Below are 16,803 nucleotides of genomic sequence, written 5' to 3'. Positions count from 1 at the left end.
CTCCTTGGCAACAGAAGGGAGAAAAGGTCAAGGCACTGTTAGTAAACCCAAAGGGGAGACTCACTTTTCTACCAAAATTGAACTTGACAGGAACCATCATCACAAATAATGCTGAGAGCTTCAGGTGTTACCAGTTACTGATGCCTTACACTTCTGCTGCTACTGAACCGTCTACATATTTTAGTCAGTTAATACTAATAAAATTAATCTGCACTGTCATTTATTAATAAAGATAGCATTATTTGGTTTTGGATGAGAGCATACAGTGTTAGATTTCTTTTCTTACACACATAATATTTATACAGTTTATATGAAAATATATATACTTTCACTGAATCCCTGCAGAACTTTGATACAGCTAAGTCTAATATATTCCGTCTTCTTGCTTTCCAAATCCTTAATTGCTTTTGCATGAATGCAGAGAGATCCAGCAAGAAGAAAGTAAGTAAAATAAATTTGTCACGTTTAAAAACCAGCAGACCAAGTTTTGACCTCCTTCACTCTTCTGACAGCATGAAGTCACCAGTGGTTATCCATGTCTTTGTCTTGATGGGGCAGAACTGGATTGTAACACACACAGACATGCATCAAGACCACTTAGCCCTTGTTTTTCTACAGCATGGGCCCCTGTGCCTTTTGGGGTGTAGTTCTGGGATTTTAGCTTAAGCCCATGATTACTGACTATATTGATGTTTATATTCAGTGTGCAAGTATATGCATAAACATGTATTAAGATGATGGTGGTCTCAGCCTTTAAGTATCGGTCCTGATTCTTCTCTCCCTTGTCTGACACAGGCCCCGTTACAGTGAACTGCTAATCTTGGTTCAGAAATACCAAAAAAACATTGGTCCAGGATGCCCTTACTTCCAAGCAGTTGCATTCAAATTGCACTGGTTCAAGAAAAGAATCAGGTTCAAAGTAGTGAGGAAGAGGAGAACTAATGGAAAACGTTATGGAATAGCAATAGAGTATCTGGGGGGAGAAAAGCTGCAACTGACTCATTTTTAACATCTTTCAGAAAAATAGACTGTATGACTCAGAAGTAATACAATCACTAGGTAGCAAGATTTGCTATTTCTAGTGCATTTTAATATGTTCTAAACTATTTTGTTGTAAAGTGCAAGGAGATTAAAAAGCAATAACATGCTAAATAACCAAAAGCTTATAAATAGTCATAGCTATCTGCATTGCCCTTAGCATCTCAATATAGAGTGAAAAAAATAACCTGTTTTGGACAGGTTACTCAAAGCTGTTACACTTGTTTTGTGCTATCACACAGTCCAACACATCCTAATGCCGGCTCAATTAAGTGATGCAGGATTCCCTCACAGGAAGGGAACCTCTCAGGGGCACTGAGTGATAATAACTCCTTTTCTCCTGTCCCGAGCCACAGCGCTCTAGCTCCTTACAGGGCAGATACCCCTTGGGTCAAATACAGTCAAACCACTGAAGTGGTTTTACAGCAGAAGAGCCTGTAAAAGCACATTTGAAAGCAACACCTCTGCTGCTCCAGATTTGCACTGGGGACTGGACTGATCATGGAGGATATGGTGTATTTTTTACCTTGCCGTGCTAAAAAAATTTGGTTCAAGACCTTGAACTCAGGCAAACAAAAACTCCAAACCTATATTCTAGATTCTTTTCTTCACAAACATAAGATACATCTTATTTTAAATCCTGTACGTGCACTTAAACTAGGTTACAGATGCCTTTTATGAATCCCAAAATAAAACAATCTCTAGTGGTTAATTAGTGAAACTGGATAGAGGTATTTTTATCATTAGTGCTCATCCAAGTGAAATGGCAAAATTATTTTCTTGCAGCATTTAAAAATGGAGTCTGTATTCAGTTAAATTTGTTCTCTGCCCTAGCTTCTTTGGGTCATGATCCTAAAAAACCAAGAAACCTCAAAATAATCAGGACCAGCTCAGTTCATGATGCAGATACTGGAAAGAAATTTTATATTCAAAAAATCTGGTGACACCACATTTCTGAACTAGTGTTCAGAAGGTTTTTGTAGTTGTCTGTGAAGCAGTATTAAGACAGTAAAAGTTATGAACTAATCAACTGCACATATCTGTACTACAGGACACACTAGAAAATGTGGCCGTTAGAAACACATACTCCAGTGGTGTCTCCGAACATGCCAGAGAAATGCCCTTAACAACTAGAAAGGAGAAGTTGACAATGAGACTGCTGTTGGACAGGAGCTCAGGTAACGATATCTTTTCTGCTCGAATTCCCAAGAACGAAGAGACAGTACTAGTAAAATGCTTCAAGGTGATAAAACTGAACACCAAAACAAAACATTTCAGTGTTATGATCAAGTTACTCATGCTCAAGAAATATCAAGCTGTACAGCCTGACCTTACTGCTGGGCAAGCAGCTGGCAGCCAAGCAGACTTCTATTCAGTTCAGACAAGTGAAATGCAGCCCACACAGACCTGCACACTTTTTGTTCACAAGCACACAACAGCAAACAATATCCTAGCACATGGCTCGGAACAAATAAACTCACTTTATTCCAAAGAATTGCCAGGAAAGTAGAAAATGCAATTAGTATTCAGTGACTTCAGTGGGACTGCTCAAAGGCAAGCCACCATACATTTCCAAAAGTGGGCTCCAAGTTAAATTTCAGAGTACTTCAGGCTTAAATAAAAAGTTAAAGGATTTTGTGAAATTGCACAAAAGCATGACTCATGAATCAATACTACACCTTGTCTGCAATACTTCCAAACTCTCTGGCACCACCTAAAAATGCTTTACAAAGAGTTGTGCAAAAAGAACTGCAAACCCCTCCTCACACCTAGGCTAAGTAGCGTTTTTAAATACCAGGATAACATCTGAGTTTAACTGCAGCACGTACAGCTAACTGAGCAAAAGTAATTCTGCTTTTCTCTCCCCTGGAAGACTAATGTCTTCCAAGTTGCATTAAGTTACAGAATATGCACGCTTATAGGGCCATTTTAACACGAGTGCCTCAAACCTTCTAAACCAGAGAATTAAACTCACTGTTCCGATTTGCTAGCAGTCATTAGGGCCAGGGTCTATCACCAAGTCCTCTGGCAAAACGTAGCCTCATGTGTAAGCACTTTTATTACCATTCTCAAAAGTAAGTACATTGCTGTAGAAATGCATTTTGAGCATAGCTATTTAGAGCAATGAGGTACAGGTGAAAAAGGAAAAACCCTCACACCTTCAACATGCCAGCCCAATGGCTTCTGTCTAGCAAAAAGCAAAACAGAAAAAACCCCTCTTCATACATACGATACGCATAGGACCTTACTCTGCTATCAGTTATTCCCATGTAAATCAGGAATGTCTCTAGTAAAGGAAGTAGGGGTATAGGCCAGATATGAAGAAAACCAGTATAGGCCCAAAGGATATATTTGTAAAGAGCTGTATATCTATGTACATCTATGTATATAGTGGGTTGTTTTTTTTTTTTACCCCCTTCAGCGCAGTACAGCATACATTGCTAAATTCAGCATGAATGTGCTAAGCGCAAGTTATTCCCTGATAAGGTTTATTTGCACTCTTAACATTGACACAAATTTGAAATTTGGCCTCCTCTGTACCCACAAGTAATGCCGTATGCACTGAATTGGCCTAGGTGGATGGGAAAATAGGAACCGTTCCCCTTTATTTTTATTGAAACAATGGGTTATCCAATATTATTGGGTCAGAGCAGTCAATGTTTTTCAAGTCAATATTCAAAGCCATAAGAAGAGTTATATTTGATATGAAAACTTCTAGCTTTAGGAAAGAAAGTGGGGTTGAAATCAAGAACAAACTCCTGAATTTCAAAGCTGGTTTTGTGTGATGGAAAAAACCCTAGGTTCAGGTTTTCCTAACTTTCATAATACAGGTTTAGCTTCCCTCTCAAAAGCTTCCTCACATTAGGTTATCTCCCTTCTAAACATCAACTTGCATTTTCATTGGTGACATAGTTAAACTGAAAAAACATTTACTGATAACAGAAATCTGGCTTTGATGAACACATTGCTCAGGAGATGGCTAATGTTTCACATTTAATGGCCTGAAATTTAGAGAACGGCATTATTATTACTTTGTTATAAGACCTCCAAATATGAAATTAAGATTTTTCACACCAAATTAAGCACATATTTAACAGAGGAAAAAAAAAAATATCAGTGCCTGTCATACACCCCCATATACAAAAAATGGATCCAGGCACTCTAAACATATCTGCCCAGCAAAGTATCACAGTAGATCTCTTGAAGTAGACTATTGCAGCATGTATTGAACCTGGTAGGTGTTTCACCTGGAGATTTTAAGACCACACTAAGGAACCTAATTTATCATTTATAATATTTGGAATGTTGAAAAATTACAAGCTGTGTTGGTTGTAGGGTGTAATCAAGGCAGTGTTCATAAAAAGTCAGAACAATGCTGGTACTCATTCTATCACTTTTGAAAATTGTTGGAAAAAATTCAAAACCAGCCGTTTAATAGTTGAGTCAATTTGGTTTTCAGGGAAGATGGACTGGTCTCTAATGATTCACTGTGCAGTGCACAGCACTACAAAAGAAAGGAAAATTAGCATGGATTTATCTTTGTTACCGACTCCTTGGAAACTCTTGGGATTAACATACTCAATTACAAATCCAAAAACCAAGAAGCCAGTCACGGATTAAAGTTGGTGAGACCAGCCTATACGCAATTCTGAATTTCTTCAGACAGAGGGGTTGAAATATGGAATAAATTGTTACTGGTAGCAATATAAACTAGGCACTGTAAATCAGCCAAGAAAGAATTAGGATATATATTTTAAGAACAAAAAGCAAAGCACTATCTGGACAATTTTGGATTAGGTTGGCCAACTGTATTTTATGATATTCCAAGAAGTTTGGCAGGCTATTTGCAGGATCTGTTTTCTGTAACTATTGCTACTAAAGAATGTTTTCTTGAATTGGATCCTACGATTAGCTTTTTTGGTGGGCAGGAAGGGGATAACGTCCTGTGCTGCCCTAGGTCATCTTCTTCTGCATGTTAAACCTGTGGATGAGGCTGATAAGAAACAGTGCAAGAGAAAAACAAGCACACGTGTAAGACCTGTTTTTCCAAAAATTAATCAGGAGACAGTGCTGAGTCTCACACACTTTGCTCCTCACACTGCGTCCATTACTGTGCTTTCCAGGTCTGCAAGTTCTGTGCTATAACTTCCATAAATATTCTGCACTTTTTGAATTGATTAACATTACCCAAGCTGAGGGGTTTGGATTCCTTTCTTTTTACATGTTTCAAAAACAAATGAACAACAAGAACAAAAAAGATTCCTTCACTTTCTGGATAGGATTCAGTTACCTCAACATAGACCTCTTAGTACTAATAATGCTGCTGCTGCTTCAGAGAGGTGAAGGTCTTTGGCAGGTCCTGTGGCACACCTGCCAGTCCCATACTGCTCTCCACAACCCTAGAGCATCCATAAAAGCCATCTACATGGACACGACATAGGTTTCCCTCAGGCACCTAAATTTACACCTGATACCAATCTTAAGGACCCTGAATCCCACCTTTTGCCTATCTGAAAGCACCCGTCCACAGAGAATAAGTTACTTATTCAGGATATGCATGCATTTGTGAGAATTCAAAAGCCAGATTTCCAGATTATGTCAAATGGAAATATCACACACATTCCTACTTTGCTTCATCATGATACAGCACTGTTACAAGCTTATCACACCAACTGAGTATATGCACACAGAAGTAATGACTATTAAATGCCTACTGGCATTTGAAGTATTTGAACAGGCAAGCGAATAATTTGAATACATAAGCATGGCAAGACAGCTAGCTGCCTGTATTATTGTTATCCCTGTTAGAGAATTTTACAACCAGATGTTCTTATCCTTAATTTAACACTGGGGGAAAATACTGCTCTTCTAACAAAGTTGCTTTTTATGACAACAATTATTGCACTTCAGTCCTCAACTCATTGCAAAAATCCCGACGCTTAAGGTTTTCTATTACCTGGCTGTACCCTCAGAGCTGCAAAGTCAATTGGAAACAGAAAGCACAGGGATGTAGGTAAGTCAGCTTACATAAATCAGGGATAAGCACACAGAAGCATTAGAGCTGTATATTTTTTAGTATCATATCAGATACCCAAATGGCACACAGAATTGAGTGTAAGAGGCCTAAAATTCCCATGTCTGCTTTCCACATTTTTAAAAATACCTGTTGTGTTTGACAGGAAAGCATGAAAACAGGAAAAACAAATGAAAGGTCTCATGCAGCAACATTTCATGTGTGCTTGCACAGATTGTGCTATCGGCTAGTCTGAAGTGGTGACCGCTAAGAGTATGTGGAGCGCCTCACGGCTCTCACTGCCAGACCTTGCCGGACTCACAAAATCACCACTTATTTAAAAGCACGTTTATCTAGGCATTGTGTTTACTCAGAGCTTTTAAGACTTGAAAATTCAGCTCTAAAAGAGAAACTATGATCCTGGTGTTTTGTTCTTTAGTACATTTATCTTGTTTGTTTAACACTGCTCACATATAAGACTTCCCTCTCAGCCTCCACAAAGAAACAGCTTTCCAGTCTGGGCTTACAACTTATCTCTGGATTCTTAAGGCAGAAAAGAAAATAATGCAGCGTCAAGGTATGTACACTATATGCTCCCCTTCCCACTTGCCATTAATTTGTCTGTCATGGCCCTAACACCACCAGACCTTGACACAGGAACCACCTATTCCCCCCCGCCATTCTGCAATACGTAATACAAAAGCACTTCATATTAAGTATGTTTCAGATAAACAACATGGTCCAGTGAAGTACTAAGCACATTTTTCCTGCACACTGTGTTGGCCTGAAAGCTATCTTCCATGCTACTGTTTCCACAGAACCATTCCCAAATGCCTTGAACTCTTACCTGATATTTCTGATGCTGCCTTTGATCTTGCTGCGTTTCTACTTCTCCAAGCATGACATGAAAGCAACATTCCTGTATTCTTTTACATTTGAAATCAGCTGTATTTCAAAGCTCTGATGTCATCAGGACAACTTTATATCATCTCCAGTGAAAGATATCTGCTCAACAGATGTGAAACAGACCTTTTGTTTCACTACTCAGTTTAAAGCCAGCTACATAAATAACTGAATGAGATGGTGTTTTGTAATGATGCCCAGGTATTTGTCTGTCAAAGCTCTAAAAGCCAAAACCCTGTCACTGACCTTCTGCTTCAGGATGATGCTGAATGATTGGCTTTCCTCAGTAATGGCTTTACTGCACACTGCTACTGCAGCCAGACACAGGAAATACAAGAATGGACACCAAAGAGGAGGTTTTATATTTGCATTTGATGCCTGAAGCCATCTTGGTAGCTTTCTATGTAGATTCCCTTGCCACTGTTAGGACAGACCCAGCAGGGCCAGTCAGAGTCGGGAAGTGGCAGCAATTCATCTATCAACCAGCTCTGTGGATGGAAAGGCTTGATTATGCACCCCTCTGCCAGTAAGTGAGGCCATAAGCGAGGGAACCCCAACTTTACACCCTGAAGCACCTTGACAGCAGTGACACGCAAGAGCTCAAGAATCAGGCTAAGAATCACACTGAAAGGACTTGAATTTCCAGGACGCGCTTCTCTTTCTGCTTTTGATTTATATTTCACTAAGTTTTCTATTTTCAAAAATCAAGGGGGGAAATTAAGAGAATGACAGGAGGACAATAATGAAGAAATGCAAAAGGAAAGAGATCAGGTCAGAGAAAGGAGAGCAACATCAAGTTTCCAGCTGTTAAGCCAAACCAAAATCTTCTCAGACTTCACTGAGCTTTATCACTTTGATGCCTTAAAATTCACTTAAAATTAGGAAGGCCTAATCAAGGGAGAGGGAAAATACACTCTCATCTCTATTTTCCCTGCAATCACTAGACTACAAGGCTTGCCTTCTGCTATATTAGCTCCCTAGCTGCACAAAATTGTCCCAATATGGGCACACATTTTAGTCATTGTCAAAGCAGCTGAAAACAGTTCCTGGGGCCCCGGTCTCTCCACAATCAGCCACTGCAGGGAGGTAAGCACCAGACTTAACCCAGCAGCATCTCTTAGGAGTAAAGTCCATGATGCCAGTCACCTGAGTACACTTCCCATCAAATCCCAAATTCTGTATTTTAATTATCACTCTTCCCAGAAGCTGAAGGAAAGCTGATGAAATTTAATGTTTCAGGGATGCCACAGTTTGGGTCTTCCTGGTATAAAAGAGTGATTGGTATCAAGATGAACTTCTAAGTGTATTAGGGGTTTTAACATACCATTGCTGGGATGCTAGGAAAGCAGACAGCAATATGTACTCCTCAAGCATTTATCACTGTTCAATTAACTTAAATCTTAATGTATGCCTCTGCAAGTTGTGTCTGGATGTTGTGTGCTAAGCCTGAGTACCACCTCTTATTTCTCTCTGATATTTGGAAAGTATCAAGGAATAAAAGTTATGATGAGCCCCAGTGCTTCACTGCTGCAAAACTCATTTATATAACGCTTACTATAGTTATTCCTCAGGTGTTAAAGCTTCATTGAAATAAAACAGATACAGTAACAAAGGTATAACTGACAATCATATTGACAGATGTGCTTTTTGATTCAACTCTATAAATATTTACTCAGTACAATCCTTTAGAAGATTAACTTAGGAAGTAGTTCAAGTTCAAATCCCTATTTCATTACAATGCTGAAAGAATATTCCCCATACACCCCACATCCAAGCAGGAAGTACAGGTAAGTATTAAACTTGTCCAGAGCATTGGGAAACAATCAGGAACATACCATGTGCACAAGCAACAGTGCAGGAGTGCTGGGCACTCAACTACCATTCTCTCAAGTTGAAGGATTTATTCCCTCGTGGAGCTTCTCTTTCATGAGCATCACTCTGTACCACAAACTGATCAGCGCTCCCAAGAAGCTTCTTTTTCACAGCAGAAATACAAAACAACTCAGCTTTCTTTGTGTAAAGCTAAGAAGGGAATTAGAGACCTCTTCTCTCTCTCCCCTGCATCCCTAGGATACCAAAATTGGTGTCTCTTTGGTTTCCAGGCAATTTGGCTAGTTTTATAGAGTTTTGGAGGGGAATTTCCTTAAGGCCACTAGTAAACTCACCAGGGGAACTAAAACCAAATTGAGCTCTTCCCATTGCTGCAGGTCTACACGATTTCTTCTGTCACTTCACCTCCCTTAAGACTTAAACTTGCTCCCAACTTCTATGCAGCATGAGCACAGAGGGGAAACCAAGGCACAGGGCTGAAGCTCGTTACACATTTTTCAGTGCTCAGGTGTTAAATGGAACTGACTCCCACCCTTAGTCATGGACATCAGAAGACACAAAAGCTTGTTTGCCTCAGTACAGTATGCAGAAAGAACTGAACGCAGACTAATACAGTGAAGAGAACATCTGACCTCACATTCTCGGAGTAGCCTTGCATTTTATGCACCATAGAGCGATATCTCTGCCTAATAAAATTCCTCCCTATGGTAAGATGATTAAGCTACCTCAGGCTGGAGGTCCCAGAGGCCTTCACCTGTCTTCAACGCCTTCCACAGCTGCTCACATGGGAAGGCATAATTTAGCCATACATTTGATGCAGAACTTCATTTACTTGTCAGACAGTAAATGAAGCAAAGACACACACTGCTACAATGGGCAAGAAGCAGGACTTTCAAAACTAATTTTCAAATGGAGAAAAGAATCCTAGAAGGCAATCATGCTTCATGATTAACAGCTTCATGCTGTTAAGCATTTTCTGAACAATTCAGGAAAAACCCCAGCAATTCCTATGTTCAGTAAGAAACCCACTAGAAAAGTTCTTTTTAAAATTACTTACATTTCTTTTGCACAATAATGAATATTATTGTCATTTCCAACAACACTTAAAAAACCTTGCTAAAAACATGAGTTATGATCAGCCCAAGGCAAATTAAGGACTATTTCAGAAAGCAAAACATGAACCAAATCTTAATTATTTAAGTGTGCTAAAGTCATCCCAGAGCTGTGAAGGTGGCTTCTACACTAGGACAAGAACACACTTGTGAAATCTCAGGAACATGGATTATAAATTTGGCAGAGAATCTGGCTAAAGGGTTGGAATACAGTTGAGATTTGTATGCTTAAAATTTAGAAAAAAATCAACTCCTCATATTATTTCACAAATCTAGCATACTGTATATCACTCAGCCATCCTGCTCTCACCCACTACAGCAAAACACTGCCATTATTTTGATTGCATAGAGTAACTCTCTTGCAGTAAACAGACTAATCTGTGTTGAAATTATAACAGCCAACAGCTCATTCAGAAATAGTTAGCCCAGGAAAAATGGAGCAAGTTAGCGGAGAGTATTTTTTCTCTAAGAGCCTAACATCGTGCATAAAAGGTGATCAGGCCCTGAGGGAGTCAGGTATACACACACTGACCATGATATGATTCACTGAATAGTAAAGCATTGCTTACCCACTATCTCTTGTAATCGATATAACTAGCTGCCTAATTATAAATGTTCTAATTTTCTTATCTGTTAACCTCATTCATGTCTGCTTAATTGTAGAAAGAAATAGAAAACCTAATATATACACATTGACATATATAAATAAAACCGATGAACAATGTGGAAATTGCTGTACCAAGTGACCACTTGATACTCATGACCAATCCTCTGAGTTAAAGTTCCTTGTGTGTTTCTAACTAGGCAACAGCACACAATAAGCATCCCTTCCTGATCTTTCTTAAATTCAAGAATATATCCTGAAGCATGAGAACTACGCTCCTATCTAAGCAGGCTGAAATGCAATGTATTAATGTTCATAACAGTATTCAGCCCTCTAAAATCCAGTTTCACTACTTGGCATCTTCAGGCACTTTATTTTTCAAAACATACTTAGTTACATTTTAAAATATTACTAAATCAAATAACCTGATTAATTTTATAATTTCACTGGCATTGTAAGGCAAAATGTCCTCTCTTTCCAAAAAAGAACGCAAACTAATTTCAGTTCCAGCTAAGCTATGGTTTTTATAATTTGGAAGCAACAGCTAGTTTTTGCCTAGTTTATTATTTGCCTATAGAGTTCTTCCCGATTCTATTAAATGAACTTTTGATTTAATTTTAGCCCCAAATTCAAGTTTTATAAATATAAGCTCTAATTGTAATGTTTCCATGCATACAAAGAAGCTTTCAATAAGAGCATTTGCACAGAAGGAATGAACTTTGTCCCTGACATCTCATATCCAAGGCTTCACTGTACTGCAACCTTCAGTTTTCCTTTTGCAAACGTTAAAAGGTTCAAGTGAACTAACTTAATCTGAGAAAGGAAACAATTTTAAGTTGTTAAACATGGAAAAAAAATGTCAGTCCTTTTAGCTCAATCCATTTGGATGAGTTGTTCTTTTTATAAGAGACTATTTGAGGAGTAAGCACCAGTAAGACCCATCCATTTAGTTACTCTTACCTCAATAATATACAAGACTACATTCTTGTAGAAGCAGTATAGTATGCACTTGGTAACTCTATTGTAACTCCAAGCTCCGTGGACCAACAACAGCTTCTCCAAGTAGGAAAACTGAAAGAGAGAAAACAAATTTTTACATATATGAAGAACTGTTTAAAAAAATTGGTTAAAGTAAACCCCTGCCCTAAGAAAAAACTCAGATCAGCTATGAAAGCTGTTCTTCAAGCGCAGTATTTAAATAGCTTAGCAGAACATACATGCAAAAAACAACACAAAATATTTACAGGAAAAGCCTTTTTTGTAGCAAAACCTCTGAATGTTTAAGTGGTCTTCACTGTCTTTAAACAGCAAGAAGTCTTCAATTAGTATTACTATCCCGATAGCGAAATCAAGCAAGGTTAACATAATATAGCCTTGTGGGTTGAATATAAATGTGAACTCTTCATTTCATGGTCAAAGAAAATTCTTGTGTTTGAGGGCTTACAAGGTTCAGAATCTCCTTTCTCTGTGTTAAACGAACAGTCTGGTAATTAGAACTGTCTTGAGCTGAAATAAAATGCACAAGGGGGAACACAGTGGAAAAACAGATGCATAGAGTCTTTTATAGAGAATGAATACTTACATTAATATTTTCAGCCCACAAAACGTATGCAATCGTGTGTTATAGAAAGCACCGAAAATATTGTATAAAAAAAAGAAGGAGCATTTGCCAAAAAGGGCAAGTAAATGAATCTTGTAAAAACGGATACCTTTTAACGCTAGTTTGAACCACAGCTACAGCTCAAATTCAGCTTCTCAATTCAGCAGTTTTGAAAATGGACTTTTATAGAAGCAGTCTCACAATGCAGCCTAGGAAATGCATAATTTTCTAGTCTTGGCTTTGTCAGTGAACTTTTTTTATGGCCTGCAGCATTCCTCTTTTGTCCAGTTACAGACAGCTCAAACCGGAGGCTAGATTTACTGTTCAGCACGTGTGTACCTGAAGGGTTCTTGGACACTAAGGTGGAACCATTATTTGCTTTGCTTCCTTTTCCATGAAGTGACTTGATAGGAAAAGCTTTACTTCCTAAATTTAGATTCTAGATCATTTATTTTAACCAAAACTTATTTGAAATTGAAAGCTACAGTAAAGAATTAGGACTGTCATGAGATAGCTCTGCTCCCATGATTTCCAGCACTGAAATCACTGAACCACAAATCCTGTAAGAACAGGCTCTCTCCCATGCATCAGCAACTCAGATTTGTTAGGATATGCCAGCAAGAAAGAAGGAGAGAAAATAAAGTGAACCAAGCTTCACGGTTCAGTCTCTGCCCAACTTGAGTCAGGACTGAAAGTGGGACACTCACAAGGGAGCAGTTGACCTACTAGACACCTAACGCCTCAGTTAATAGGCAGCACAGCTACAACTTTCCTCATCAAAATTCACTAAAACACATCAGCAAGTGATGGGAAACTTGCCACTACATCCTGACAAGTCACCCCAAACACCTTTTGTAGAGAGTAGTTAGACACACCCTAAAAGCTTTCTCTCTCTGCTGAGTCTAACGAGCAACCATCTCAGATGTAGTCTTCTTTGGAGCTCAAGGCAAGGAAAAATCCGACCATTAATTGCTCTCGTCTGTACTCTCATGAAAACGAGTGCACTGCATGGTAGGTATTAGTAACCTAAATAACGCAGTTCTGAGCCTGTTCACACTGGTGAAGAGTCCCATTAAGACGTAGCAAGGAATTAAATTTATTTTGATGCTGCTCACTGAAATTATGTAAAGACACAGCTACTGGCATACTTCAGCAACTGTAGGGATAGGGCTCCACTAAGACACTGCCCTTGTTTGGACACTACTATATTTATGGAGTTTTAAATCAGAAAGGAACATTACGACCATCTGGCCGGCCTACCTGCGAAACAGCTTCTAGAAGTTTTCACAGTCATCTCTCTATCAATCCTAGCATAACTTTTTTTATACAGAGATTATCTTTTAGAAAGATACCCCCCATCTTGACTAAAGGATGAGGTGATGCCATGTTGGGGGCAGGTTTAAGACTATGAAAATGCATCCAAAATGCAAGCCAAATTTTCCAGAGGGGAAAACTGAAACATGAACATTTGTTTAAGAAAGAAGTTTCCCTAGATAAGAAAAGGAAACAGTCCCTAGACACCAGATGCTCTCTGGATTAAAAAGATGAATCCTTTTACTGAGGAAACAAGTTATTAAATTCTACTACTGTCTCTAAACAGTTAGGTCATTTGGTTTGGGAATTCTCTAAATATGGATCACTGGTTCAATATAATTTCAAGGGAAAAGGATGATTCAAACAGATGCTCCTTGCACCTGTGGAAGCTATTCGGAGTAGAGTTAGACACAAGTTGCCTTTTTATTTTTGTTTGGTTTATGCTTTGATTCCCCCTGGAATCCTGAACGAGCCTATATAGAGACTTTCTCTTCCGTAAGTGCCTACTTCTGGCACCACTGCATTTGAAATACCATTTGAACATGAGATGCTACATTATAGTGGTCGTCTTAAATTACTCAATAAGAACATACTCTGCCTTCAAGGCATGCACATACAGTAACGCTTTAGTGGGAGGTACATGTCTTCACTGAAAGAAATATACCCCACGGAGATCAAGTTTTTCTTTTGAACACTTTTTTTTTTTTGAAACACACATTACCATACACTTTAGTCTCCTTTACAAGAGGGGTTCATTTGTAAGTTTTTTTAATCAGCACAAAGCTCTTCTACACAATCACAAAAAAATACAGTTCCACAGTGTTTTACTCATTTTTGAAAGTTAAAATTCTGTGCCGGTAGGACCAGCTTTTATTTCATATTGAACTAAGATTCATTGCTATTGTCAGAAACTCCCTGACTGGAATTTAAACCAAGAGCAACTTACTTCTGCATTCTAACACTAAATCCAAAGACAGTGTTTTTTGTTAATGCAGAAGCAACACATGAACATGAAATTACTTCTGCAGATTTAACTTTACTGCAACTAACAAAAGGAATTAAGTGTGTAGGGCCCTCTATGGACAAAACTCTCACCGCTTATGCTTACTTATCATAATGGAAGTAATCAATGATCTGAGGAAGTCTAAGTAAAGAGCATTCAATGAAGTTATACAGCAGAAGCAATATATAGTCTACAGAAGTTAAAAATGAGAAAGTCATTACAAGATACCACAGACTTTATGATTATGGCAGTTCCTATAATGCTATGTATTTGGAATATGCTACTGTTTATGACAGAATAAGCCCTTGATTAAACAGCCTAAAATTTTCAAGATAAATTTGGTTAAAGGTCTCAGTTATTCAAGCCTGAAACCCAGGGTGCTTCATCAGACCGCAGAACAGAGCAGCAATACAAGCCCGCCACTTTGCTTCACAGCAGGGTTAACACAATAAACAGTTATCTGCACAAACAGCAGCATTATCCATGCCTTTTCAAAACCTCACCTTCTGCTGAAAATATCAGGAGAGAGTAATATTTCGTATCACTTGGTAGAGCAAGTCTGCCTACACCCTGCCAGAAGGGAACAATCAGCTGATGCTCACAGATCACTGAGGAGACAGTGGATCATCTCTGCTTCCTGTCAGCTCCATCCGTTCTTGCCCTGCGATCAGTCTCAGACACATACATGGAGCACCCCAGCTGTAAACAGTATTCAGAGGATGTCCAGCAACTGAAGCGTCTCCTTTCTTTCTTATGTTTCTTTTTAAGTCTTTATTCTACATCTTGCTTTCTTCAGTAAAACAAAAAAGGCTTTTTACTCTCATCTTTAGTTGAAGTAATCAGTGCTGAATTTGATGGGATAGTTTGGGAGCACTCACCCAAATAACGTTCAAAATAACATACCTAAAATGAAAATGCTGGCCAGCTCTCTAGAACTGTGAGCAATTCTTGGATACATCATGGGGGTGGGAGGAATAAAAAAAGAAAAAGGAGGACACACCTCAAAATAAGAATTTTCAAACAGCCAAACTCTTACACAACACCTGGTTATAATGCCTACTCACAGTAAGAGAAAAGAGCTTGCACCAAGAGAGATAAGTTACACTTAAAAGCAGGTTAACATAAGCATCACAGAAAGTGCTTCTCCCCAATTACTGAAGAACCAAGACATTGCACAGCTGTCAGGAGGAAACTGAAACTTTGAGGGGAGGTAGAGCTTTGCCCTGAAGAATACAAAAATCATAATAATGAATCCCAAAAATACATCCAAGATATCTGCTTTAGACAGCTGCCTTGAAAAGGAAACGAGCAGAGATACTCCTAGCTTGAAGGCTAGGAGAAGCCATCAAGCACAGCACATTTCTGACAACAGGATATGGCAGTTGCTCTTTTTTGCCTCTGACCTGTGCAATAGCATAATCCGAGCAATTGGTTGCCTGCATGCCCTCATTGCCACTGATCCCCACTCCAACGTGAGCTGTCTGGATCATTCCTACGTCATTGGCACCGTCCCCAATGGCAAGTGTTATGGCATTGACGTGTTTCTTGACCATGTCTACTATTTCAGACTTCTGTAGAGGAGATACTCTGAAAAGGAGAGAAAAAGGTGTCAGTTTCTCACATGGTGAGCTATGTGCCTTTCCCAAAAGGACAGCTGTAATCTACATTTAGAAGTAATCAAAGGGCAGTTGCTGGGAAGTTTCTTTATTCAACAACTAAGCTTCAGAACCTGTGCCAAACTATTTCAGAAGGAAAAAGTAGCTTTAAAAATAGTTTCACGTTTATCTACTTGCTCATATTTTATGCAAAAGAGACCAAATAGATATAAAAGGTTTTAAAGCTTTGTTTTCCTCCCCCAGCCCCATCTGATACACTTTGGCATACGCCAGTGATGTTATATTGGGAACACTGGAGAAGGGAGTTTCCTCTTCAGCTACGATGGTTTACAGATTAACAGTGCAGGCTTCCCTGTCTGCTGTCAACAGCGCATCTCCATCCAGGAGGAGAAAGACCACTAATACGTTCAGAGAGTAAATCAGAGACATTTTCAGTGGTTTGGCAAAAGGTACTGCAGGCTTACCTTATTCCCTCCTCCAGCTTACTTCCCCACTTGCCAGGCTGCCTTTCCAATCTCAGACTACGCAGTTAGGATCAGAAAGAATAAGGCCTCTCCCCGATCTCACATATGCCTTGCATGCTGGTGCACCTCTGACTTCAGCGATGATGTTACTCAATTCCAATTCAAAAACAAAAGGCTGACTCCATGACATCTGAATATTCTTATCTGTTTTATTGGTAGTTACTTTAACCTGATCCTTCTCTCATTTTACATCAGTTCCAGTTCAATAAGAATTCATGGAATTCAATAGAATTAAACTAGTCTAA

General features: G+C 38.9%; 1 protein-coding gene across 5 annotated transcripts in view; it reads right to left on the bottom strand.

Annotated features, from left to right (window-relative positions):
- The window catches only part of ATP8A2 (ATPase phospholipid transporting 8A2), a 339,748-nt gene that overhangs the window by 132,346 nt on the left and 190,599 nt on the right, over positions 1-16,803 (bottom strand). For all 5 annotated transcript variants that reach the window (XM_076328069.1, XM_076328066.1, XM_076328067.1 and 2 more), the window contains 2 exons: positions 15,822-16,005; positions 11,462-11,572 (listed from right to left, as the gene is read on the bottom strand). In XM_076328069.1, the coding sequence (XP_076184184.1) occupies positions 11,462-11,572; positions 15,822-16,005 (295 nt within the window). The remainder of the gene's footprint in view (positions 1-11,461; positions 11,573-15,821; positions 16,006-16,803) is intronic.

The sequence above is a fragment of the Aptenodytes patagonicus genome, chromosome 1 (assembly GCF_965638725.1).
Source record: "Aptenodytes patagonicus chromosome 1, bAptPat1.pri.cur, whole genome shotgun sequence".
Classification (NCBI taxonomy): Eukaryota; Metazoa; Chordata; class Aves; order Sphenisciformes; family Spheniscidae; genus Aptenodytes; species Aptenodytes patagonicus.
Note: the sequence above shows the minus strand (reverse complement) of the source record. Positions and strands in the feature narration are given on the sequence as shown.